At 44.6% G+C, this 27,926-nt stretch overlaps 1 protein-coding gene and 1 long non-coding RNA gene across 2 annotated transcripts; one reads left to right on the forward strand and one right to left on the reverse strand.

Moving 5' to 3' along the window:
- The first annotated feature begins 1,732 nt into the window (after positions 1–1,732).
- Positions 1,733–5,883, forward strand: LOC137465167 (uncharacterized). The gene is made up of 2 exons (XR_010994580.1): positions 1,733–2,115; positions 5,343–5,883. It is a non-coding gene; the product is annotated as an uncharacterized lncRNA (long non-coding RNA).
- Positions 5,388–27,926, reverse strand: CORO2A (coronin 2A). The gene is made up of 12 exons (XM_068176985.1): positions 27,705–27,926; positions 22,496–22,612; positions 17,610–17,759; positions 16,915–17,094; positions 15,986–16,102; positions 13,689–13,793; positions 13,216–13,312; positions 11,434–11,546; positions 10,252–10,342; positions 9,351–9,622; positions 6,369–6,660; positions 5,388–6,044 (listed from the first exon to the last, which is right to left on the reverse strand). The coding sequence occupies exons 1-11, from the start codon at positions 27,903–27,905 to the stop codon at positions 6,529–6,531; spliced, it is 1,575 nt and encodes a 524-aa protein (XP_068033086.1). The 5' UTR covers positions 27,906–27,926; the 3' UTR covers positions 5,388–6,044; positions 6,369–6,528.

Here is a 27,926-nt window from a genome sequence, read left to right on the forward strand (position 1 = left end):
GGAGCGGACCCCGCCGCCTCCAATCAGCCCGGGGTCCCCTCCCGGCCTGTTCCCTGGTGCTGGCGCTCCTCGGCAGCTCCTTGCAGCTGCCGCGAAAGTGGAAGTTATGAAGTTTAGTGCCTTTCTGGGGAACAGAGTTTTTCTTGGTCCCATTCTTGCTTGGGTGGGGGATTCTCACCAATACTCAAGGCCCCTCGTCCCTCCCGCTCCCGTTTGGGGGGCGGGGGGGATGAGTTCTGGGAATGCTGCCGCTGGTCTTGTGCCCGGAGAGCGTGGGGGTGCTGCTGCCAGGGGTCAGAGAGCTGCGTGCCGGCCCAGCCGTGCCGCAAGTCCTGAGAATCAGCATTTCTCTGGGGAAAGCACCTTCTCTGCTGAGCCCTGGGGCAGTTCTTGTGTGCTGCTCTCGTTTGAGGTGCGGGATGAACAAAATGCTGGAGGAGTTGCCGTGATGCTGGCCGCATGGTGGGGGCGGGCTGTGAAGATGAAGACCCCGCCTCGCCGGCCGGGCTGGGGTCATTGGGGCCATCCACCAGGGCCCGGGCCCCCGCCCCGCTGGCTGGGTTTGGGTCGTTTGACCTGGCCCCCAGGGCCACCAGCTCCGCAGGGTCCTAAAACCCGCTGCTGCTGGGCATTCAGCATTCAGGGAAAAAAAAATTCATTTAAATTAGATTTAAGATTAATTAAATAGAGGTGGTTGAAAAGACAAAAAACAAGAAAAAAAGTGGTTGATTTAAGAGTTTTGGCCATGGCATTTCAGATGTTTTTTCAGGCTTTTTTTAAATTTGGTGATGGTATGAAAGGTATGTTTGCATGGTTGACGATCAGCCCAGAGTTGGTTTTATCAGTTGTTGCAGCCTCTGGGATGACATTCAGTGTTTTAGTGTTTGATAATTATATGATGTCGCATTTGGTTTTTGTTTATAGGTTTTTTTATTGTTATTTGGACTTTTCTTCAGTTGTTTTGTTTCAGGATTCAGCAGTTTTCTGTTTCAGCGCTGAGAAGGACTTTTGAGGATGTCAAGATCAACGTTTCCAGTCAATGGACACCTCCTGAGAATCAGCTGCTTGGACTTGGAAATTTGAGCATTCTTTTCCTTGTTGTTTGGGTTTTTGTATTGTAAGCTTTGTTTTAGAGATTTGATAGATGGTTTGCAGGTAAAGGATCTCTTTGAACATTCCACATCAGTATTTGATTTGGCTTTTGATTGATAACTAGAAAATTGATAAGGGGACCTCTTGAGATGTGTTTGCTGTCTTTTGCAGGTTCCTGCAGAAGAATTGCAGATGCAGTTTTTTTATTTTATTTTTTTTTTATTTATACTAAAACGGTGATATGTGGCAAGCACATTTCTCTCAGGATTTTTCATTGAGGTGAACAGAGAGGAATGAAAGAGAAAACAATTTCTATTTCTGCTCCTTGTTTTTCTCTTGTGGAATGTGTTTGGAGAATTGTTTACCTGGAGTGATCCCTTGGTTGGATCACTGTGGATTGTTTGAGCCTGATGGCCAATCAGATCCGCCTGTGTCTGGACTCTCACGAACAGGGTCACGAGTTGTGAGTGAGTTAGATATGATAGTTAGAGAGAGTAGCATGTAGTTTTTAGTATCTTCTTCTATATAGTATATTAATGTATTATGGCATTATTATAATAAAGAAGTCATTCAGCGTTCTGAACTGGAGTTAGAAGTCATCATCCTTCCCACTGGGTTTGCTGACATCAACAGCAGAGGGGAACTGCTGAAGAGTGTGGGCACCCAAGTAGTTTTCTCCACTGTGCCCAAAGGGGACTCACCAGAAACTGTCCATGAAACACTGGTTACAGAGGTGCTGTTCATAGCAGACTTCTGATTCCCACAAGCACAGCAGCCATGGTGATAATCTGAAGAACATTACCAGGTTCTAAGAAGAGGGAAAGCTCACAGAGGATAACGGATATTGTTGAGGTAGATAAGTAGATACGTGCTGTATACCAGATTAGGGAGGCTCAAAATAGGGAGGAGCAGATTAAGGTATGCTTCAACATCCTGTATGTACACAGGTTTGTGGAGCCAGATGGGTTTGACCCAAGTGTGCTGAGGCAGGTGAAGGCCAGTGGCATTGCAAGGCCACTCTCAGTGTTCTTTGACAGGTGGATCTGAGTGGGAAAAGTTGCAAATTACTCTCAGCCCTGTCTTCTAACTATGTAAGGAAGAAGATGAATGAACTACAGCCTCATGCAATCCTTTAGAAGATGTTGTACAAAATCCTCTTGGAGAGCATTTCTAAAGGAATGAAGAATCAGAAGGTGCTCAGGAGTAGTCAGCCTGGATTTCTGAGCAGAAAACCAAGAAACTGTTTACAAAACAAATCCAAAGCTGTTGAACCTCTCCCTTAGTGACCTGCAGAACGGGACAGCAAAGACTCAAGCAAGTTTAGAGAGCGTATAAAAGTGGAAGGAGTGGAAGGTGCAGTAGACAGCTGTGCTGCACTTTGGGGGGACCTCAACAGGTGAAATGCAGAGCTGGACAGGGAGAAATGTGATAAAGCACAGCAATTGCACCATCCTGCAGGTAAGGAGGAATATCTCCATGCAGTGGCAGATGCTGGGGACTTGTGAAGTTGACAAGAAGCTTTGTAGAGAAGTGCTGCAAGGTCCTGCTGGACAGTAAGCTGAGTTTGTGCCAGCAGCACTGGCCTCTTGCAAAAAATGACCAACACTATCTTCAGCTGTATTTAGAAGTGCATTAAGAGCGGCTCAGGGGAATTTGTCCTTCCTGTACCCTCAGTGCTGGTGAGGCCATGTGAGGAGTGCCAAGTCCCATCCTGGGCTCCCCAGCACAGACAAGTTGTAGACAGACCACAGTGGCTCCAGCACAAGCTCAGAGATCCTGCTCTGAAATAGTGCTGCAGAATGTCCAAGAGGCAATTCCTGATACTGCAACTTCACTTCAGTGCCCCCCTGCAGCTCGCAGCCACCCTGTCCTAGGGATGGATGCTACCCAGTCCAAGACAACAAGGGTGATCTGCTGTTTCCCACTGCAGAGCAAACAACAGCCATCATCTCCATGTTCTCCTCTGCTTGCAGCTCCTTGAGCACACCAAGGGTACAGCCTTCCTTCAGCCAGCCTGAAGGAGAGAAATAAAATGAGAATGACAACTACTGTCAATGTTTTATTCTGCAGTTGACAGCTGGCCTAGAGTAGAGGGTGAAGATGTGAAGTGTTGTGTTTCCAAATCCAGCAGGCAAGCTAACACTGCAGGACTGTGTTTTACTCTGTTTTTGAGGTTAAGCAGCCATAATACCAGAGTTGCAAAGGCACTGCAGGCTCTTCCTCTGTCTTCCACACTAATCTGCCTGCTGCTGCCTTCTTCTAGGCTTTGGTCTGAGCAGTGAGACTATATCAGCCCCTGAGGAGCGCCACAGTGCCTGCCCAGGCACTCTTACCAGCACAAGGTTCCTTACAAGACCAGGAGGTCACAGTGTCCTGATGACATGGCAGATGCACTAATTTCTCAGCACAGTCTTCCTTCAGTAATTTCCACCTTTGTTTCTCCTTACACTGGCCTAAAATATGTTACAAAAAACATTTAAAATTACATCTTAAATGCAGCCATGACCATTTCCATGCCCAAAGCTGTAACAGATCAACAAACCGCTACAGTGAATGACAGCTCCAAGGACATGAGCACAGGCGACGGTTCTTCAGATTTTCACCACAGCTACCATGCCCTTGGGAATCGGAACAAAACAAAGCAAAACAAAAACATAAAAATTACCTTTAGAGAGAGCTACAGACATGAGCTGGCTTCAGACCACACATTTTTTCATGGTGACTGGAGATACCCAGCATCATGACATTAAGCATAATGGGAATTTTGCTAGTATTGTGACCTAGCTGGAGGTTGTAGCTGCTATCTTGTGCTTTGTCTGTGCTGCTTCAGTCTGCTAAATCAAAATTCTGTCTTCAAATAAGTAAATTTGGTAATAACACATTAGACCCTCCTCATATGGAATATCTAAAAGAGCCAGGTCAGAGTTGTACTGCACAAGAGAAGAGCCAGGACTGCAAGACAGCAGCAAACCACACAGAATGCATCTCCAACAGGACTGAGTTTACTCAAGGCAACACACACAGCAATTCAGAACAATGTGCAATGGCCACCCCTTTGTGGCATCAAGGGCAACTGGGAAAGGTGTAAAAAAAAAAAAGGGCCATCTGCATAAGTCTGTGTACAACCCACCTACTAATGTAAGGCCACAGCTTGACACAAGCAAAAGAGACGATAGGTGACATTCTTTTCTGACCTTGATTGAGCTTACGTTTCAGTCACTTCAAAAACACAATAATAAAACAACAATCTTGCAGGTATAAAAATGTAAATCTCTATATTTATTATTCAGTTATATTTGCTTTTCATTGCACAGATTTGGTTTTTATCCCCATGTTCAACAGTTTTTTACAAAGCTTTCAGGAGTTTTGAAACTGTTAGAATGATCACTCAATACTATTTAGGCACAGATCATGAATGCATAACTCCATTTACTCAAGGTTTTTTTCCAGTGAAAGATTAGTGGTTGCAGTTAAGCTCCAAATTTAAATACATTTCACAGTCCACATTTTTACAGGCATACTTTCTAAAAAATAAGTTTTGATTAAATTAAATTAAGTCTCACTAAAATGTAAATAAAAGCAACTTCTTTTCCATAAATGCTGAAATCAAAAGAGCCCAAGGATAAGAACCATAGTTCTTATGTGTACCCCTGTGTATTTCTATGCTAGTCAGTCACAGAATAAGAAACAGACCTCAAGAGGAAGTCCCCATGAAAAACTACTTTACTTTGGAAATAATTTAAATAATTTATTTTGTGTTAAAAAATAAGAAAAAAAAATTGCAACCAATAAAACACATCTGGTGACAAGGATGTGTCCTAGACATATCCCCTGGACCTTGTTGATTCCATGATTTCTATGTGCCACAATAGAGGTGCACAGTTGCAGGTTAAACAGTGTTTGCTTGCTCTGCCTGGGTTTGAGACATCTCTGTAAGGTCCAGCATTGAGCCAGAGAGCTGGTGCTGAAGGGCACAGATCAGTGTGGCTACCAGGCTGAGGAAGGCTGAGCAGCCTGGGAGGATGCAGGAGGCTGGGCCACATAGCTGGCAAGAGAGAACCTGCAGCTGTAGACAGCTGCAGGAATGGGACAAGGTGCTGGCACCTGGGAGTGAAGGAAGCAGCAGCTATAGTCATTAAGGACAAGAGATACTCTAGCAATCCTGGAGGGATGTTCATGACTGGCCAGAGCCCTGTGATCTTACTGTGGTTAACACAACACTTCTAGCACCATTGCTGAAATGCCTGCAGTGGGCTTGGGGTCCAACTCCCCACTCATTCTTTTAAACCCTCTTAGCAAATTCCCCCACTGTCAACACTGTGCAGCTTTAAATGTTCTCAATCTCTGCTGACCCCCAGTTGACTGCAGCTGGTCTTTGGCAGAAGAAGGGAAATAAGGGCACTAAATCACAGGACACAGAGATTCTTCAGCTTCTCTGGTAAGAACTAGCCCATACCATGACCTTTTTAAAGTAGGACATCCAACACTGATTCTTCCTATCACAAGAGTGCTGGCCCTTGGAATCCCCAGTGCAGCCCCCAGAGCAGGACTATCCCCAGCACCAGGTCAGGGCAGCCACAGCTTTCCTGAACCACCTGGGGGCAGGGCCAAGCTGTGAGGCGAGAGAGGTGCATAAGGATCACTTTGGAGTTAGAGGTGCCTCTGAAGCTCAGCAGAGTAGACTCCTTGGGCAAGGGGACAGCAGCCACAGGAGCCCCATTGCTGGTCCCCAGGACAAGAAAAGAAGCTGGTAGCTGCCTTCAGTCTCCCATTCTCCTGTCATGTGGAGGGCCAGCAAAACAGGTCATTCCTAGAGCTTAACATGTAGCTTCTCCAGGACCAGAAGAACAAGATTTTCCAAAGTCTCTCACTAGCATTAATACACAAGCTTCTGACATTGGTGAGCAGGCAAGCAAGGGGAGCCTGAAGAAGCGCAGCAAGTCTATTAAAAACTGTCTGGTGATGATTTGTGGATATTCTCAGTTCAGTCAGAGAGAAAAAGAGAGGTTTTCTAACCAGGCAAGAGCCTGGGAGACAGTTGGGAAAGAACGTAAATAATTCTCTAATCTATCTTGCCGTTCACATTGTTTATAGATATATTCTGCCACCGTGCGTCATTCACTGCACACCAATGGTGTGAGATGTTTTTACTCTAAGACCAACGAAATTAATCCGCACGATGCTCCCTATAAATAGAGTGGTGCATTTGAAATAAATTAGAAGTGTTCATTCTCTTGCCTTCACTTGGAGTCATTTTCATTCCTGTCCTGCTCTACGGTGAAATCGATTAGGGAAATGTGACCACCACAAGCCAGGGAAGTCCATGCTGCCTGTAATACCAATTTTACCCCCATTAAAAAACCTAGGAGGAGTTATCTGCAGGAACTGGAGTCTCCCCCTGTGTCCAGGGGTACAAAGAGCTGTAGGCCAGCAACCTCAGTAGTTGCCTGTGTCCATGCAGAGGTTTCTGAGCTCCAGCTCCAGCTGTTTAATTCGGATATCTCTCTGGATTACGAATTCACGTAGTCGACGGATTTCTTCCTGTTGCCGGTAATACATCTGTAAAAGCTGTAAGAAAACACACATTTCATTTACTTTACACTAAGAAAGCATAGGCTTAACCTGACAACGCCACCAGAGTTGTCACATCATTTCCAAGAAAAACATCTAAGGAGGAGACCTTCAACCAGCAGACAACATCAGCAGTTGTTCACTAGATTGGGCTGTGACTGCATGTGTTTCACAGAAAGTATTTGGAGTCTAAATTCCTGGGTCTGCCACATATCCTTCTCTGACCTTGGACAAGTCCTTTTTCTTCTTCCAGTTGGGACTAGCATTGTCTTTCACTACGCATGCAGCAGAGCACTCAGCTCTGCAAGGGCTGGTTCTGTAACCTTGGGGTGCCAGCTCAGAAGCGTGTGGAAAAATATCCTTTTTCACTCCACAGGGAAATTTAGATGTGGAAATTCCTTTCCTATCACGATGCAGATGCTAAATTCTTGCAGAGATGAAAGGAGACAGGTAGAGGAAGAAAATGATTCCAAGGTTCCCTACAGCAAACACACCATGTAGTTGAAAATGTCCCCGAGCTGCCAACAGTGGGAAGCTGACAAATCACAGAGATGCACCACTGTGCCAGCTTTGATTATTATACAGAGAGGTGTTTTTCCATTACTAAAGACAGATCATGGACCTGCCAGAATCTTTTCTACAGCCTTTCCCAGATGCGTGCTGCAACCAACAGCCAACCTCAACAGCACTGCACTAACAAGCTGTCCCTCAGCAGTGAGCTGCAGATGCAGACTCTTTCCCATGTCAGGGTCCACAGTACAGTCAGGCAGTTAAGACTACATGGATGCACCAGGAGTACACCCAGTCCTTTCACATAAATCCCTGCTGCCTCACCAGGCTTGCTGACTATGGTTCTCATCAAAGGGTTATCCTGTATAAACCCCCTTCTCTTCTCCAAAACCTGGAGTGTTGTAGTATGTTTTGTTTAAATTCATGTCTGCCCCCTGTTCTCCTTAATCCCCTCCTCTCCCAAGATGCCAATCTTCCCAAGGCCTTCCCTAACGCCCTCCATTCCAAGTTGTCAGTCCTCCCCTTTCCCACCCCTTTCTCCAGAATGTTCCTTGTCAGTCCTCCCTATCCCTACCCTTCCTTCCAGAGTGTTCCCTGTCTATGTTGTTATACTTGACACCCCATTCGTTACTTTGTGTTATTCCCCTCCCCTGTTTTCCTGATAGGTTTGTAAACTATTTGCCCCACCTTAGACTCCTCCCTTACCACATCCTTATTGGTTCACTTTCCTAGACCACTCGACCTAAGTTACTGTATAAAATTTCTGTTAAACCCCCCCCCCCCCCCCCGAGCTTGTTCTTGGGGGTCTTGGGGCTCCACCTTGTCCATCTGATAAATACACTCTGGTTTACCCCAAGACCCGTGTTGTCTTCATCTGTCCCTGCACCAAACCTGCCGATAACTGGGATTGGAGAGCTCGCAAGGGGACAGTCACTCCCCTGGCTCCCCACCGCCCAGCACACCACACTCGGCACACTGCTACACTGGAGATCACAAGGACCTCCTTGTGCCCAGCCAGTCACCAGGCAGGTCTGTCCCACAAGAATGCCTAGGAAGTGAGAATGCTGACTGCCCCCTCCTTTCCAGACCCCCTCAGCTGGGGTGCTGCTAGGCCATATTTCTGCTTCCCTTGTGGCAGTCAGGGCAGGCAGAGCTTTTGCCACAAAGAACAAAGTGTTTGCACTGACTCAGGCCTGCAAAATAAATCCTCCCTGAATTGCCACCATGTGAGAACACAGGGCATAGGGAATATTTCTCTGTCTGCTCTTGGGAGTCCTGACCCCCAGAGAAGCACTGACTTTGACCCTCTGGTATAGACAGCGCACAAAACTTTAGATAAGATAATAATAAACAGGAAGCTGAAGACAGAAAAAGTCCTGTGCGCCTCCTTTTCCTGACACAGAGCTGCTCCAGGAGGGTTTCCCCCCTCCCAGGGAGGGGCCCAACAGGAGGCCCAGAAACCAGTACTGTTATGAACATCAATATGGTTGGAGCTGTTAAAGCATTTAGAGCTTAGGTTAATAAATGTTAAATCCTTGTTGTACCCCTCACTGTTAACTCCCTTGTATATGCCCCTGTTATATTCCCCCACTGTTATCTCCCTTACATACACCTTGGTTGTACTCCCTCTTACCTGTACCCTTATTGGATCCTTCAGGTATCGCCTCTGCTGCTCCCTAAAATGGTGACCGGAAACATTCCCAGGAATATGCAAATCAAGAAAAGCTCAAGAAAACCCAACAAAAGACCCTAGAAACAACGAGCCAACTTAAAATTTGGAAAACTAAGTGACTGGACCTACTGGGGAGAAGTTACTCTACCTCTCCAACGGGGTTTTAGAAGTCCATAACCAGAACCTAAGTGGAACCAGACTAGAATGAGGACTCCGGCCAACGAGCCAGAAATTGTCTTCCTAGGCACGCACATGAGGACGGAAGCCCCAGCTCTGCTGTGAAGCAGAACTGATCACCTCCTCCTCTGCGTCGCAAAAGGGAGCAGCAGTGGTGTGCACATGACCCCTCGGGCCCCCACCCAGAGCTAATCACTTTAATAAAGGCATCAAAAGGGAGCTGGTCTCCTGGCCCATTTATCTCAGATTCCACCATGTGAATGGCATTCTTTCATCATCTGGCTTTGAGCTTCCCCTGTAGCTCCAACTTCACCCCAGGCATTCTTACCTCATTTTCAGTTTTTGGTGGTGGACACTCAAATATGTCAAAGCCATTGGAGAGGCATATTTGCTTATCTTCTGGCAGACTCTCCTCTGCTTTCAGCCTTTTTCTGCCATGTTCAATCTCTCTTGGCTTCTGCTTGTCCTCCAGTGATATCCTTCCTTGTGCTCCCGGTTGCTGGTTCAGGTTAGTAGCTTCCATGAAGGGCTCTGGCTCAAGAAACTGTGGTAGGGACTTCACAGCTTCAGAGCCTGGTCTCAAGGATACCAAGAGAGGCCCTGGGGAGGGAGGAGATAAATGAGCACTCCCAAGCCACACTCAAAAATCAGGTGTAAGCAATTAATTCTAACAGCCAGCTTCAACCAGTTCATTCAGAGATAAACGTGGAGGCACCTGACCGGAGCAGCTTCCAGAATTTACAGCCAACAAATTTTTTTAGCTTCCAGCCATATTTACTATGTCTCTCCTTTACCTTCTTTCCTCTTTCTCTTGCAGGTAATAGGCCAGAGAGCTGGCAGCAGCTTACCCAAGCCCGGGGGAGTGTCACAAATGACATATTTAGTCAGAAGGCTAATTGGCATAAGCACCTCTCGTCTTTACTGAACCACTTCTTTTTAAACACTGGTCCAATACTGGACCTGATTGGTCATTTAATCAATACCTTTCACCTGATTTGCTAAGTAACAAGCTGCCAATTTAAACAATCTTATAAGAAAAACAAGAAAACAGATAATAGAAAAACACCACCTGCAGGTTGTTGTTAATAATTTGCTATCATTGTTTATCTCTAGCTCCCTAAAGTCTCCCAGGCTGATTCTGGGAAAACTTATCTAGCTTTCTCACTCTCTGACCAGGCTATGGCATCCACAGGGGAACTGAAGGTCTGGAGAGCTCTCCATGCGCTGACCTTTGTTAATCCCAGTGAGCCATTCTTCTGCTGTCAGTGCCGGCTGGGCTGCTGCAGTCAGGGGGTAGATATCTGCCTGGTATGATTCCGACTGGAAGCAAACAAAAGTCCAGAGTAACTATGTCAGTGAGATTTTGACTTAAAGAGGTCATACTGGATTGTGGTGGAGAAATGAACTTATTCCCCTTCAGCACAGAGAGTGTCATGAGCACACACCAGCATGACATAAAGTCTTTTCACCTGCTCTTGACCTCTCTGCTCCTCCGCTCAACTCAGAAGAATTGTATCTGATTTTAATTCATGCTGGTAAGGTCTTCAGACTGGGGGAGGTTGACATAGGCTAACTCAACTCCCATGAAATCATGTTCCTGAAGATGAATACGTGGATACAAAGGATGGACAAGGCACAAAGCATCAGCTTATTATCAACTGACAAAAACTGGCCAAGGAGATAAAGCTGGAGGAACACACCTGCTTGGGAGTTGCAGTAAGCATTAGTTCTCCTGTATCTCTGAATTCAAGGAACTCGTACCCTCTTTTTATATTCTACTTTCTGGAAGTACAGAGCACACTACTGACATTTCCCATGTACTGTACATTTCCCATGCCCACACAATCACACAGGAGCTACCTTGGCTAGCTACAGATTCAAGGTCTATTTTTTTTTCTAATGACATCAGCTCTGAGACTTACTCCTACATCACCTTCAGTGCAATGGGTTATGCCTTACATGCTGCAGAACAGCTGTCTGTAACACAACTCCACCCAATGGGTAAAGACCCATGAATTCATAGTTCCTGTTTTACCAGGGTGATTCTCCTTGCTTCCACAAAGAGATTGTTATGCCACCCAACACCAGCTCCAACTCTTCTCCCTCTCTTGTCATTACGTCAAACAGATTCTATTGGAGAAATTTACAGACAGCTAGCAGACCTGGCAGCATGTCTTGAAAGTAAGATATTAGACAGAGACCTAACTCCTGAGTAACTTTTGAGTTAGTCAGACAGGGTTTGTTGGCAGGGCTGCCCCAGAAACAGGCCAGCGACATCCCCCATGCCAGGAGAGAGAAAATCTCTTGTTCTACCTACTCTCCTGTCCCCAAGAGTCGCAGAGAGGAGATAGTGCCCTCATTTTTTCAGTGATATTTGCCTCTGATAAGAACATGATCTGAGGTTGACTTACCCGTCGAGGCACAATCATGGAAATGGGCTCAATCAGGTTTTTAGTTGGAATCAGTTTGTAGAAACGGAAGATTTCACAAGCTGCCACATCAAGACCTCTCTTTGGCATCATTCCTGGGCAAGAGCATGAAATAAATGGAGTATAAATCTCCTTAGGAAAGTTAATATCATCAGCCATGTGAAAAGGGTCTTCAAAAATTGAGAGGAATCATAGCATCAGCACCACATCAGCATGGTTTGAGGTCTGCATCCAAAACTGGCTCAGTGGCACAAATGACTAGACTAAATAATTTATTTTCTGTCAGATCATGTTGTTACATACATGTGTGGTTTTCATGCTAAGCCTCCTATTCCTTGTTCATTCTAATAGGCTCCAAATATAGTGAAATACCTTCTAGGCAAGTGTCCTCCCCCAGTGCTGTCCCAAAACAGAAATGAGAATGAGAAGGGTATGAACATCAGTTCTGTCCATTTGTGTTTTAGGGACTGGCTAAGCCACACAAGGTCTCTAAGTACCTGATAACCTCAGTGGTTTTCTCTCTCATTAGCTTGTACAGTTCAAAACTATATCCACATCAATTCCCTTTAAAAAAGAGATTCCCTATGCTCGTAGACCTTGCTTCATTGGCGCACAAGCTTAGTTTTCTACTAATACCCAGTAACTTCATTAGGCAGTAGATTCTACGTGAAGGCCTGTTGCTCCTTACATTATGACTTCATCTAAAAGTGAATCTAAACTCCACTCCTCCACGCAGTATTTTGTTTTGGTAATATGGAAAAGGAATTTTTGTACAATAACCTTAGCATTGCTTGATTAGCTCAATAAAGCAGGTTAGGGAAGACTTGATTCACTTAAGCTTTTTAAAAACACCTGTATACTTACTTTGCATGAAAATATTTTTAAAGAGACTATGACAACGAGAAATAAAGATGTTGTACCAGAAGGATTATAAAAACTGAATAATGAGGAGATTCTTACAGTTAAGTTTTAAATAATATATTCCTTTTAATTTTTTAAGGCAACCTGCAGGCACAAAATTCAGTGCTGCCAAATATCCGTACCAATGTTCTCTAAGAGCAGGAGTGACCACAGGTAGTGTGGAGGGGCGTTAATGATCCTAGAAACATGTAGAGGAATATGACTCAGAGTTGACCAGAGAAGGTTCAAGAAAGGGTTAACAATAAGGTCTGAGGGCTGAAAGCTAAATTCTGTGACTTGAATTAGTTAAACAGTGGGTAGTACACAGACAGGTTAATAAGCAAGGGTCGCCAAGGGAGGAGAGGTGACCTAATCACAATAGATCTATTTCTAAATAGGAAAAAAGAAGTAAAAAAGAAGGCAGACAAGCAATAAAGACTGAAGGCATTAAGCTGTGAAGCATCTGTTACCAGAGAAATCACAGAGTGAGAATGATGAAAGTAGATCTCAAAGACAAAAATCTTGAAGCAGATTGACAAATGGCAAGGAGCATTCTCCACCTTTAAATCCATACTATCCTCCTTTCCACCTTGACCAGGAGTGTGAGAGGAGATGTAGCAGTGACTGGTAAAACTGCCCATCCCATGCTAGTCAGAAGGGCCCTTTCCAAGCTCTGACCCTGTAATACCACCTGTCATATTTGGGTGAACTGCAGCAAGCTGACTGTAAGTGCCTGTAAACCTGTGTGGAGGAATTTGACCCATTCTCTTTTCTAAACAGTATTTTGGATAGTCCTAGACTCTGGCAGCCTCTAAAATGAAGAAACCACAATCCTGTTATAACATTAGACATTCCACCACTCACCAATTCCCTTCTGTGGTAAGTGAGAACGATATTCCATCAGGTAGTGCAGGTATGGTTTCTCAGGACTTATCTCATAGTACCGTATGTTTCCATCACCCTAAAGACAAAGAAAATCAACATCAGCCAGATCCTGCTGTTCAGCATGACAGTCTGAGAAGAATTCCTGGCCCCAAGAAGCCATGCAGGATCAACAATGAACCAAATGTTTATCCTCAAATTCCTATACAGGAATGTTTATCCTCAAATTCCTATACAGGAATGAGGACCCAGCTGTGTACCTCTCCACAATAAACACGGCACATATGTGAACGTGGTAAATGTGGCCTGATGACGAAGCACCCTCTGGCCCCACTCCATCTGCTCATATCCTTAGGTTAACATGCTTCAGGAGCATCTTTGACCTCAGTCTGTCACAACACAGGCTGACAGCAGAATCAAACAGGCCTGCACTTGCTGATGTGGAAAGCACTTACCTTTCCCACCACATAAAGCATGCATGTGTCAGAGTCATAGATGGGAAACAGTAGTCCCGAGGAGCCATCCAGATCCTCCTCCAGTAAAGGCACAGAAAGGTCATTCTGGGCAGGACACAGGAAAAAGAGTCAGCTGCAATCACCTGTCAGTCACCTCAAGTCCAGGACACCTCACCTGAACCCCACCTGGCAGTGGCATGTGAGCACAGCTCTGTAATGACCCACAGCCCTGAGCAGGGGCCATGCACAGACTGCTGCAAAGCTCTGTGGGTGAGAAATGGGTGCTCTGTCCCAGGCCTTGACTGAAGTTCCTACCACTATAACACCTCAGGCATCTGATGGCATTTCAGGGTAGATAAGTAAGAAACATTGCCTGCCTCTACATGGGCCAGACCACAGGAGATGAAGGAGCCTTCAGGGTACACCTGCACCACGGTTGTAAAATTCACGCTGAATTTTATTCACATTCTCTCAAAATCTCTAGTCTAGGCAATACTTTCACAATAGTGCACTACCCACAAGAGCAGTCTGCATCAGCCAAGCAGTCTCAGTATTGCACAATGGGGAGGTGCCTGCTGCATGGACAGAACCTCCCACTGGCCTTTTGCAGGTAAGCCACATAGGAGGACACAGCACACCACTCCATATGCAAAACTTGCATGTCTTGTACAAAGCTATTTCTGCACTGCTGAGGGGAATGATTTTAGGAGGACTGACAGAGCAGATTCTGGTATCCTATGGCTGTCCATGTGGCAATTCTCACATAAACTTGTATTTAGCATAGGGTTAACACACATATTTTCCTGCAGAACTGACCAGCTGCAGGCTGCAGTAAGCCAGAGCTTCTGTTTAGATGCAAAGATGGGTGTGGACACAAGAAAGAGGCCTGCTGGGCAGGCTCTGTGCCAATCCCTGTTCCTAAGGAGGCTTTATATTCACAGATCTTCCCACTGTGAAACCAAGCATGTCAAACCCTGACATGACACCAATGAAGTGTCACAGCACTGCTTAGCACTGTAGAAAGCCTTCAGACAGCAGCATAGTGCTTTGCCTCTCACGTGTGTAAAGAAGCCACATCCAAACATAGCTGAAACATAGCAAATCATAGGCCTAGTCTACTAGCTTTGTCTGGTAACAAAACATGACAGCACTACAAAGAGACAAAAGATTGTGCTGCATGGTGGTTGATGCAGAGGGACATATTTAGATGCTGACAAAGTAAAAACATCTCATTGCATATGAAAGGGTAAATGAGAGCAGGGTTTCATAAGGCTAGCAGCCATCCTGACAGGAGATCAGATGTCTTGGAAATGACCAATTAAGCACTACCTCAGTACTCTACCATCAGGAATCATCAGAAATCAAAAACACCTGACACACTTTTCTTCTTTGACGGCTTCATCTGAGTATGCTGTGTCTAGAGTTTATTTCTCTTTCCAGGACCAGTTTGCCCTTAAGACCAGTAAGAGCCATGTTAAGTCAGAGCTACAGTAACCATGAGGTCCTTCTTGTAATGGGTTGTTTTGGTTTAACTCAGTCAGCAACTAAGTACCATGCAGCCCTTTGTTCACTTCCCCTTGGTAGGATGGGGAAGAGAATCAGAAAAAGGTGAACCCATGGTTGAGATACAAACAGTTCAATAATTGGGAAAAAAAACAAAATACAAAACAATAACAGTTGTAATGAAAATAAAAGAGAGAGAGAGGGATAAAACTCAAGAAGAATAAGTGATGGACAACACAACCACTCACCACTCGCTGACCAATGCCCAACCAGTCCCTGAGTAGCAATCCATGGCTCCTGGCCAAGTCCCCCCAGTTGAGCATGACGTTCTATGGTATAGAATATCCCTTTGGCCAGTTCAGATCAGCTGTCCTGGATATCCTCCCTCCCGGTTTCTCGTGCACCTGCACACTGGCAGAGCATGAGACACTGAAAAGTCTTTGACTTAGGGTAAGCACTACTTAGCAACACCTCAAAATGTCAGTGTGCTTTCAACACTAAATCCAAAACACAATCTTGTGCCAGCTACTAAGAAAATTAATTTTATCCCAGCCAAAACCAGGACATGGGCACAGCATTCACTTTGTTCTCTTAAGCTTCTATATTGAAAACTTCTCCAGAAACTCAGTTGTGTCTCACAACAGTAAGATCTATCACCCTTCAGGAATCTGACAGATCACTTCTGAATTGCTGTTATAAATCAATCCTTGTGTATGTGGCAGGTGGAAAGTTAAAGTGACAGCAAAAGAGAGAAAACTAAAGCTGGTATGGTTAAGATTTTTGGTCCAACTCACTTGATCCCATAATGCAATTTGCCTATTATTCCACCGAGACGTTCCAGTAGAAAACAGCATTTTCATGTTTCCAAGGAATAAGACTTTATTGACTCTGTGAGACTTGTAGCTTCCTTCCTGGGAAAGAGAAAGGACATTGCATGAGTAAGACATCTGTTGCAACATTTCATCTTACCTGATAACTCTCATTCACTCACATCTGAAAGATCTGCTCAGCCCATCTGAACAATGGTGAGCAGGATTTCACAGGCATCTGAAAACAGTGGCCTAAACTCTTCAGGATCATTCCCAAAAGCTCAACCACACCAGAGAATATTCTGAGTTGAAAGGGACACACAAAGATCATCAAGTCCAACTCTAAAGCGAATGGCTCATATGGGTATTAAACCCACAATCCTGGTATTATTAGCACTCTGCTCTGACCTGCTGAGCCAATCTCACCTCCCTAACTATTGATTCACATATTTGCAAGACAGCAGTCTTTAGTAGTTCCAGGCAGGACTTTCTGTGTACACAAACCTATGCAAATAGCTACAAAATGCAGCCAGCTGCACCTAGCCAACAAAATCCAGGCAACAAGAACAACCATTGGGACATTTGTCATTGGGACAAACATACACTTGCATCCACCTGTCCACCTGATCTCTACATTCCCTCCCATGATGTCCCTCAGAGGGCTGCAGGAGGTATCTATGAAAACAATACAATCCAAGTAAGGTTTCAAGGAGCAAGGAACATGGTATCAAGATACAAAATCCCTGTTTTCAACAATGACAGCAAGCATTTAATGGAAAGTAGAAAGGAACAGCACCATATGGTGCCTTGGGCAATGCAGATGCATCATCTTTTATGGCAATGAAGCTACCCAGGAGAGGAAACACTCCAAGAGATGAGATTAGATGGACCATAAACCTCTGAACCCAACCTACCTGTAGGACTGTTCCAGCACGAGGGTCTATCACACGTATTTTTCTGTCCCTGCAAGCAGTGGCAAGGAGACTGCCATCTGTGTTGAATGACATGGAGAGGACTACATCTTTGTGAGCATCAAGAATCTTCACTGGCTTTGAAAGAACAGTGTCCATGACATCAAGGTTCCAGATCATTATCTGGAGCAAAAATAATAAAAAAATCAGCCCTTTGCTGCCCCACACCAGGGACTTTGTGTACTCTATTCACTTCTTCATCTTTTCTCTACATGTATAGGTTTTACCATCATAAGTTATTGTTCTCCAGCACTTAAAATAATTCCTGATACTAACAGCAATGTATCAGTGTCAGCTAAGAATGTCCAATATTTGAATTTCCTTTGAAACCACATTTTATACATAAAAATAGACAACACCAGTGCGTATATATGCAGTAGCACAAAGAAAAGTGGATGGCATCTTATGCTGTATCCAATTCAGTAAATGAGAAGTGCAGAGTAGACTGAAGTTCATCAGAAGACTGGAAAGTTAGACAGTCCTTTTGAACTTATAACAATATCCTTTTGCCTTTGGTTCACCATGGAATTTCTCCCTGAAGAAAGCTTCCGAACTCTTTAGTGCCATCTTACAGCTTGAAATTAAAATAAATTTCAAAACATCAAGCCAAACAGGGTGTCCTAGGAACACAGACCCACCTTGTAGTCATAGCCAGAGCTGAAGAGGATGTTATCAGCTGTGGGATGCCATTCAATCAGACCGACTCTTCGAGCATGCCCAAGAAGTTCTTTCTTCGGAGTGGTAATGTTTCTTTTTAGCAACTGATTGGGGATGTCCCAGATTTTAACCTGAATGGCACAGCATGGGTCTTTGTGAGATTCCTGAGAAGGAGCTAATTTGGAATTTACCCATAGCAATTAACTGCCTTGCAATTACTATTCCCTTTGTAGTGAATAGGAATGCACCTGGCTTTTTTGAACACCTGTCCTTGTCATTTGTATCTTTACTATTCTGTGGACCTGAAGACTCCTCTTTATGTTCTGTCTTCAGACAGCAGTCCTACCAGAGTTTCTTTAAATTTGGCAATCCAACCCTTAGACCTGTCAGCACAATTATGAAAAGTTATTCCCAAGGGGAAGAAATCTTGTAGACCTTGCCTCTTGACACATTTTGAGCAGGAGCCAGCAAATCTGAGTCCCAAAAGATACTATAATTCTACGTTTCTATGGTATTATAGCAGTGATTGATCCAAGCTCAATCCTGTCCTACTCAACTGGCCCTCCTCACCCTGGTCCTGAGGATCCATTCAGTGTCACTTGGCAGAAGAACTGAGAACTCCTCTGGTCAGGTGACAGCTATAGTAATGTGTGTCACAGAAAGCTGCACCAGTCTGGACTCTTTGCAAATGACACAGCCATTTGTCAAAGTTCACAGAACACCACGCAGATGGCCTCAAAGCAGACACCCTGAGTAGAGACACTGGGCAGCACTGCACTGAAGCCACTCAGCACTGGGAGCATGCTGTCTTGTAACAGGCCCAGCTACAGCTCTGGGTCCTTCTAGAAGGATGCTGCATGAAGACAAAAATGCTCTGTCCTCCTGTGGTGGAAAAAACAATAGCAGAAACCACCAAAAGGGGCTGAACCTACACGGGTATAAAAGGAGTTTTTCTCACCCTAGGGTTTTTCTTAACCCTAGAAACACAACTATTTAGATGATTAATCCTTTGGCTCAATGAAAATTACTATGCGTGTGTCATAATTTTTCTATTTCTTAGCCTGAAGCAAAAGCAAAATGCTCTTTGGAATATAGTTTGTGGAAATCAGCCACAGCGGCCCAAGTCTCCTATTGTTTGGTTGATGAGGATCACTCCTTTCTAAGACAAGTAAGAAGCAGACACAGATTCTGGGACCTCCTGGAAAACATCATAAGCACCCTTCTCAGCAGTGTTTATCCCAATAAGGAATCAAGCCCACCAGAAACGTAACAGCTGTAGAGTCCAGCAGTATCTACATGAACTTCTACAGTAGTTACAGAAAACATCTCACTTTACAATCAGACTAACTGATTCCTTACAGTTTCAACAGCTGTCACTAAGGGAATGGGGCTGAGAGACAAGAAAAGGGAAAAATAGGTTGTGTTCATGCTGACAAAAACTGCCTAGAAAGAACCATCCACTCCTCGTGCTGTAAAATGGTTGGTGATAAAAGCAGAGAAAAGCGCCTGGCTGGAATCTCAGGCTGCATTAAATAGCAGAAATTGCCAGATCTTTAGTGTGCAGAACAAGCAGGTCTTGGACTCAGGCCTGCAGAGCAAGCAGGGACAATCCAAGAATGAACAAGCTGTCTAACCCTGCTACATCTTGAAGAAAGCCTGATAAAATGAAGTAAAAGACAGAGTTACCCCTCTAACCAGAGGGCAGCAGATCTTCAACAAGTTGAACTCTTCATGTCTGATGATTTGCCAAGAAGAATATAGGGAGTAAGAGGATAAGATCAAACTCTCAGCCCCTAGGCATTTGCATAGGCCTCAGCCCTAAGCCTGCCTGAAACAGCAGCGAGAACTGGAACTGGCTGTTCACAGAGAACATACAATCCTTCCCATGCCCAAAAGTACCATTCTACATAGCTCCAGCTATGCACCACAAAAGATAGCTGTAGTGCTGCCAGATGAAAAATTGTCTGCACCTGGCAGGCTAACACAATGCCTATTCTTCAAAAACTACTGGCCTGTGGAACTGCACAATGCCCATTCTGTAAGAAGAAGAATTGGAAAGCAACCAGCCCAGTTGTGCCAGCTTTTACCACTTGACTAGGCAGTTGAGTATGATTTTGAGAGGGATGACCAGGGATGACCAAAGAGATACCCAGGACAGAAGAACACATGTGTAACAGAGAGAGAAAATACGTTACTGATTTGAGGGAAATTATTATTATATGTATGTTTATTCAGGGAAAAATCAGTGACTATGTACATAAAATATAGTATCTAAACTGGAGTTTCTTTTGTAGTCAGCATGCATGATATTTCAGAGGAGATATCCCCTCATGCACCCAGTGAAATAATGTCTGCTTCTTAATGCTGCGTTAGTGTTAAGGAATTTTTATTTTTACCGATTTTTGGTAACAGTGGTACCACCAAAGCAAGCTCCAGAAAGCCTGGTTAACGGTCAAAAGACCTCTGAGAAATGTGGGAGAAGTGAAATTTCCATTATCTACTCAGAAGGTTGTAGCTTTCCTCAAAGGGAGGATCAGCCCAGTAAGCAATTAGATGCATCCTTGCACACAAGTCTTACTTGCACAGTGGCTTACTAATGCTCAGACACAGAAGAGAGCACCAGGCTTTTAACAACAGACTGGAAGGAAGGTTTTTCCTCTTATGTTCAGCCCAGTGGAAGTGGTGGACACCTCTGTGACCCCCAAAAAACCTTTCTCAAACTTCTCTTAAAACAGAGGAAATAATGCTGTCAAGACGTTTCAACAGTATGTCCAACCTGAGCTCTCCAGAACAGGCCAGGTTAAGTAAGATGCTGACCCCACAGAACAAGTCCAACAGCAGACAAGAGATGAGAAGGAAGCAGTAACACAGCAAACCTGAGGAGAGCTTGAAAGAAAATAATTTGTTCAGTCTCTGGCTGCCCTTCAACTGCATAGCATGAAGGCACAGAGAAGATGGAGCCAAACTCTTTGAAAATACACAAGGAGAGCATCAAAGGCAGTGGCTGTATGTGGCAATGTGGCAATGCCTGGAGATCAGAGGCATCCAATTTTCCCTAGAAGGATACTCAACACCTGGAAGAAGGACCTAGTGAGGCCACAGGATCTGTAGGCTTAGAGATCTTCTCAACTCATCTGAACAAGGCTTGGAGCAATCCAATTCTTTGAGTAGGGCATGGACAAAGTGACATCCAAGGTCCAGCTATGAGGCATAAGGAAAGATAGTCACACCAAGAAACACAGTCTGCTGTCCTTGGTACTTAGCAGGCAGGGAGGAGATGTCTCTACACCATGTCACAGTGCAGATGACCCCAAAGATACCATTTCCTGGTGCTAGGATGAGGATGGGAGAGTAGTAAAAATAGAGTACAGTCACAGACAGACAGACTTCTTGGAACAACTTTTGGTACTGAGACCTGTGACATGCTCTGTGTTTCCATTCTTTAGTCTGAGGAATGATCCAGTGTCAAGTTTCTGGAGAAAACCAGAAAGGAAAGCTGGGGATAGTGTATCCAGTTTTGCACCCCCCAATGCAAGAAAGATGCTAGGAGTCTGCAGCACTTTACCCTGTGAGTAGAAGCTGGGGGAGAAATAGAGTCAGGCTCTGTCTTGAAATGCACATTAGGAGGACAGGATAGAGCAGTCATTAGCTACACTGGAAGGAAAAAAATTCCCCATAGGAGGAGTCAAGAACAGGAACAGGTGCTCTGCCTAGAGAGGTGGTGAAAGAAACCTCCCCTTCAACACAAACGCTTCTGTGATTCTGTAACTGCAGTGGGATGTTTTGAAGATTGTGTTCATTTCTCATATGAGGCTGAAAAGAGTGAACAAGGTGGTGCCCTCTGCCATAAGTAAGTCATACCATGCCGTACTTCCTGAGACAGCATGAAAACCTGACATACAGGTTGGAAGCTACAATAAAATCTTTACCATCAGTCCAGAAACTGAAAAAAGCCTTAAAAAAAAAAAAAAAAAAGCCAGAGGAATATCCAAACAAGGAAAGACAAGTCACTAAACAGGAAAGACGGTCAAAAAAGCTTATAATCAAGAGTGACTTTTTGGCAGAACTAAAATGGCAGAGCACGTGAACCAAGCCAGGGCTGGAGAAAATAACAGGAGAAACGTCCCTGATGCTCTATGGCAGAGTGAGAATAAACCCAGTAGGATCTCATGTGGGATCTCTGGAAAAAAAAGCATGGCAGTTAGTCAGATGTCCTCACTATCAAAGATGCCAACATCACACTTTTACAAGACCTTTTGAAAGTGATCTTCCAGTAGGGACATATGAGCTAAATTGTCCCTTACAAACATGACTTCAATCTTTCAAATGCTACAGTGTCTGCATCTTAATCACACTATCTTCAGCCAAAGCACCCACTGCAGAACTGTATGATGCATATTCCTCACCACAACTGATCCAGCATGAGTTAACAGAGCAACCGAGTGCAGGAACAAGATCAAACTTGCTCTGCAGAGAATTAATCTGAAAGAGCTAGTCCAGATAATCTTGTGTTGAAGTTTTTTTAATGTAAAGACAGAGTTTCAAAGAGATTAAACTTTAATAGCCATTCCATTTTAAACTCATATTTTGTTTTCATCACACAGACACAACAAAAAAAGGCACCAGCCCCTACAAAATGCATCTTCCTCATTACACTGATTTGGTATATCATCTGGAAGGCATCACGCAGGTCTGAACTCAGGAGAAGGAAAGGAATCTTACTCTTTCCTGACTTCTTAAATAAAAATATGCATGCTTTCACATTTCACATCATTTCACATTCATGAGCTTTTGGTTTCTTTCAACTTCATTCTCCAAAAAGTACATTAGCCAGGTACTAACACAGAATACAAGGTGGTAAACTTACTGTGGCATCTTCTGAACATGAAGCTATTACAAAGTCATTGAATGGATTCCACTTGATGTCCAGAACATTTCCTTTGTGCCCACATACTTTGGGATAATGTGGGTCAAGCTTGCCTGTCTGGAAAAAAAAAATATCATCAAACCTAAGGTGAGCCATGGAATTACAGGACATTTTCAAGGCAGCTCCAGAAAGAAACTTCTTTCTGCTTGTTGTCTTCCAAATGCCCTGTGTGGTCTCTGTCTGTTAAGGATGGGTTTTTGCTGTCCCTGTTAGTCAAGTCTTGATGATACCACCATAAAGGAAAGAAAGACTGCCAGGCCTTCCTAAGAACATGCTGCTGTGAAAAAATTCCCATGCAGGCCTGCACATTTGGAAGACAGCATTAGGTTCAGACACCAAATCATAATTTGGAGAAGAAACACCTATGAATAAGATGAATCTTCGATGTTTTGTAAAGATCTTTTGATGGGGGGAAAAGCAACAGCAAACTCTGCCTCAGAAGACATTTCCTACAAGAAGCAAAAAAAAAAATTATTTAGGTTTTGGGTCTAGCAAAAAGGTATTTGTGACACAAATTACAAATTTTTTCTTTTGGCAAGCTGTTTCTCTCTGATGGTGTTCAAATCCAGCCCTTCACCAAATTCAGTCAGCATTCTGGACTCTCAAAAAAAAACCCCAAAACCATGCCATGTTTAGGTGGCATCTGCACTGCATCTGGACAAATCCCGCACCAAGTGCCCTAAGGTGTATTGAGAGCCTTGTGCCAGATGGGGGCTGTATTGCATTGAACAAACCCACACTGCCGGCACGGTCTCTGCTGTAGCGTCAAGTCTGAATATTTAAATGGTAGAAAGGGTGGTGGTGATTTTATTAGCATTGAAGTTACGCTTGCTTCCCTCCATAAGAAGAAGGAAAAGTTTGGGGAGCCCCTTGACCCACCCTAGGCATCAGCTCAAGAGCAAAAGTCAATCACCTAAGAGGGAGACATAATGGCAAGCTGGTGGTGCTTACCAGCTTACTGCTTCCTACCTGGAAGAATTGTGGACCGCAATGATTGCAAATGTGTGCTCTCCTAGAAAGCAGACACTTCTGTAAGTGTACTACTCCCTACACCTCTCCAGAGGTGGGCCTTAGGAGAGCAGAGCCGAGGGGAACCACTGCTGCCCCTAACCCGGCTGTGGATAGGACATAATTTTCCCAGCTTTTAAATGTTGGGGGGGTTTTGCAATTTTGAATACAGAACAGGATACCAGTGTGTAACTATTTTGGCTTCACTGGAAAGTTTGTTGCATAAACTGGGACTAACCTGCTTTAAACTGAACATCCAAAGGGCTTTGAAATGTAAAAGACTGTGGTTTTTAAACTACAGTCTAAAACAATTCCCTTTTATAACAGTGACAATGCAAAGAGATTTGGGAAGGCAGAAGAGAGATAAAAGGCCTTTAATAAAAAGCACTCCTCCACCCACAGTGTCCTTTAGTAGGCTTCAGAGCTTGGTTTCAAGATGACAACTAAAAGGGGTGGACAGCTGGATCCACAGGGATCCCTTGATCCCTAAGGGAATTCTGTCTCCTCCCAGAGCTAGTTGTCTGTCTGCTCCCCACTCCATTTTGGGAGACTACCAGGCTGTCCGAAGCCCAGATTGCCTGACCCATCCTTCAGAGCTCTCTTACCCCACTCCCACTTCCCCAGCAGGCTTAGGAAAAGGACCCCTTGTTCTCCCAGCCACCAGTCTCACCTGCCCCATTGCTAGCCCTGGGACAAGAGCAGAACTCACCACACATTAACCCCCAAGAGCCAACAAACATACATGACGTAAAGCTAGAGCTGCTGATCTCAGATGCACATCTGCATGTGGAAGTGAAGATCTTCATTGCTGGAAGAAATTTCATTCTACAGCTCAAAAACTATTTCAGTAACTAGATGTGCTGTCATTCCATGAAGTGGTACCTGACTTCCACAGTTGCCTGCAGAGCTTGAAAATGAGCAGTTTTTCAACCACTCCCTTTCTAAAATTCTAGCATTTTGGAAAAGCTTGGAGCTCACTGACAAAAATCACTTCTAGTGGAACATCTGTCAAAACTCTCCAAGCAGATTTGTGCAGGCTAGATTACTGTGAGGTCGGTCAGCCCCACCTCTGCCCCGAAAGGGCACCAGCACAGCACTCACATACGTGTCAGTTACCCAAGGCCAGAGGAGTCATCATCAGTTTCATTTTACAGCCCATGTTCCCAGAGAGAAGGGAAGGGGAGTTTATGTCTATGAAGCTTGCACAGCCACAGATAGCCTCCTTTTCACATCTGGTGCTGACTCATTGAAAGACTGGAGATTGCAGACCTGGGCATAAATAGTCTCCTGTCTCTTGGGACCTTGTTCTCACAGGTTTTTTTTTGGTGCAGAGGAGAGACAGATGCGGTCTCAACATAGTCTGGTTGTCAGGACAGGAAAAAGGCAGGACTTAATCTCTCAAAGGAAGGCCACAAAATTTCCCTCCCAGTCAAGATCTTTCTTTGGCATGCTGTGCATGCACTTCCCCCACACCCAGGCCACACTGTGATCTCTCAGTTGATCTCTCAGAAAGCAGCTGATCTCTCAGTTGCAGTCACTGAGCTCATGTCTCCTTGAACTTGTAAGATTTACAGTCAGTCAGCCTGTTCTGGGCACCAGGCAGCCCCTGTGGCCACAGCCCCTTCCCTCTCTGTTGAGATGTGCTGCCCTTCCACCCAGCTGGTTTCAATGGCACATATTCACCAGGATGTCACTGACACACCCTGCAACAGACCATTTCCAAAGTGATGGCAAATATTCAACTAATTTCTTATAAGGCTGAATGCAAAGGCCTGCTGAAAGGATGGTATCTAGGGCAAAGAACTCATTCTTTACATAACCTCCACTGTCCCTAGCCCTACCCCAGCCCCAGGCTCTTGGAGAAGACTGGTGCAGAAGGAAAGAAGTGGTATTTATTCAAGAAGAGATGAGAGACCTTGGTGTCTGTGACTCAGCAGGAGAGGAGTACAACAAACAAGCACAGAGGTGGTTAAACAGAGCAAAGCTGAGGCGTCATTCAAGGTCATCATTAGACAGGCAGCCCCCCTAGCAGCAACGCATGGAGAATGAACTAAAAATTGCATTGGAGAGAGGGACAAGAACAGCTCCCTGAACAGGTTGTTTATCCTCTTCACCAATTGTAGCTCTCCCTGTCCTGGCTACTTTCTCTTGCTTTGACCAAACGTTGTCCTGGCTCTTGGTCTCTTGGGCTCTTCCTCCACACTTTGTCCCACTTGGGATGTGTCTGCTTCCTGTGAATCCAGTGAAAAATAATCACAGTCAGCTGTCCACTGTAAGAGGGCAGTACTGTCCCAGACATGTCTCCAGAACAGGCTGCCTTTGTGCCCTGGCAGCCGAGGCCACAAGCCAGGTGTCCAGTACACTGTCTGCCATGGCTCACCTTCATAGCAATAGATGGCAGTCACAAAAAAACACACCATCAGAAGCACAAGTCAAAAGTTTCTGCTTTGCACCAGATGGTACCACTTTGGAAGTGTATCAGACAAAACAAAATAGCAGGTCCTGACTCAGGGAATCCCTTTCTTTGGAAGGCTGAGGCTGCTTTACCCCCAGCATAGGTCAGGAACCCATATTCAGAGAACAGCTGTGTGAAGCACCTAATTTCTCTGATCCACAACCAAAGATTAACCCTCAAGGGACCATCTCCTGTCCATAGCTCCATTTTGAAGCCATTAATTCTTCCAGACTCATCAGCATCCAGAACGGTGAGCTCCACATCTGAACTGCAGCAGCATTTACATCTGCTGCTAAAAGTCTGCTCCCTGGTCCCTTCACCAAACAAATCAAAAAGAGTTGCTCCTTAAACTTCTTCTCCTCACAGCTTTATACATCTTGCCTTTTTTCCCAGACTGACTGGGACCTGACCTGCAAAGTCTTTCCTCATATGAAAGTGCTTTCGTATTTTCAATTACATACTTTAATTATCTTTTTCTGTATCTTTTTTAGTTCTACCATGCCTTTGATTTCTGCATGCAATATTTCAAAACTGGGTGGAGTATCTGAGCAGGTGTAAGAAGGAAAAATTACTACAAAGACTAGCCAAGCTGAGAAGAGGTGAGAAGACAGAAAAATTAATAGTAAGCAGTACAAGCACCTTCAGCTACGTTGGCCAACACTTTGAGAGCTTAGTCCCACACCACGTCCCATAGTCAACAGCTGTCTGCCTACAGATGCAGTTCTGTGATAAAGACAAGTTGTTGAGCCTCAACAGACCATCATTGCGGGGGCAGAAGTGAATCATTCAAGAAAAACAGGGTAGTGGGTAATTTTAGAAGGACGGTCTCTAAACAGCAACTGCATTGAAGGAATGAATTAACAAAGTCCAGAAGGGCCAGAAACTGTGTTAGGTTCTTCAAGCACAACCAGTTCACTTTCATCCTTAGCAAATATATATTGAAAAAGTGGCATTGCAATAACACCATCAATTAACTTTTAATTAAAGGCTGAACTTTTGCCTTTCATCTGTTCTGTCCTGATTCCAGACAGATCATAATCTCATATTGAAGTTAATCCACAACAGTGCATGCCTAATTTTACTGAAGCAATAAACATCAGACGGCCAGCTTCTCCCTCTCACCAGATCCTAAGTCATGAAAACTCATATACATGGCATTTGTTTCTGAAAGGGAAGTCTTCACAGCATCACTGCTTGAAGTTTAAGAGCTTCATTGCCTGATAACTGTGTTTCCATTCTTTCACAAAGGAGATGGTAGAATAAAACATACCATATTCTCCTTTGGTCACAGCTGAATCCATGTCACTAAAGCATCTTTTTGGTTTTGCCTCCTTTATCCACTAAATACTTTTTGATTTGCAGTTTCTCCCAGAAGACAACATCTGAAGATAAACATCTGAACAGGAGATAAACATCTGAACAGCATATTCTGCTGATTATACAAGAAAGGCAAATGAGTTGTAAAATGAAGCAAGGTGTTAAAAATCTGCAAGCAGCAATGCAAGACATATAAATACACACATGCCAGGAGTCACCTGCTAGGGCAACTGGGGCCTTTTCTATAATTTTGCAATTTGAACAACAGCATTAACTGACTATCCTCTGCAGTCTAGCTCCCTAGAAAGCCTGTCCCTCCTCCAGCCTCTTGACGTGCTCTCGAAAGCCTGCTTGCCCTGGGGAGCTCACCTGCTTGATGGGAATGACGAGGAAGGCGCCGCCACCCGCGCACTCGGTCACCACTGCGATGAAGCTGGGGTTCACAGCGCAGAAGTGGTTGTCGTGGACATTGAGGGTGATGGGCACACAGTCGTAGCACTTTTCCTTGCTGGCGGCTTTGCCAAACACGTGGCGGAACTTGGAGCTGTGGTATTGTGGGTGCCACGACATCTGCGAGGAGAGAAACACAAC

Source organism: Anomalospiza imberbis, chromosome Z (genome assembly GCF_031753505.1).
Source record: "Anomalospiza imberbis isolate Cuckoo-Finch-1a 21T00152 chromosome Z, ASM3175350v1, whole genome shotgun sequence".
NCBI classification, from domain to species: domain Eukaryota; kingdom Metazoa; phylum Chordata; class Aves; order Passeriformes; family Viduidae; genus Anomalospiza; species Anomalospiza imberbis.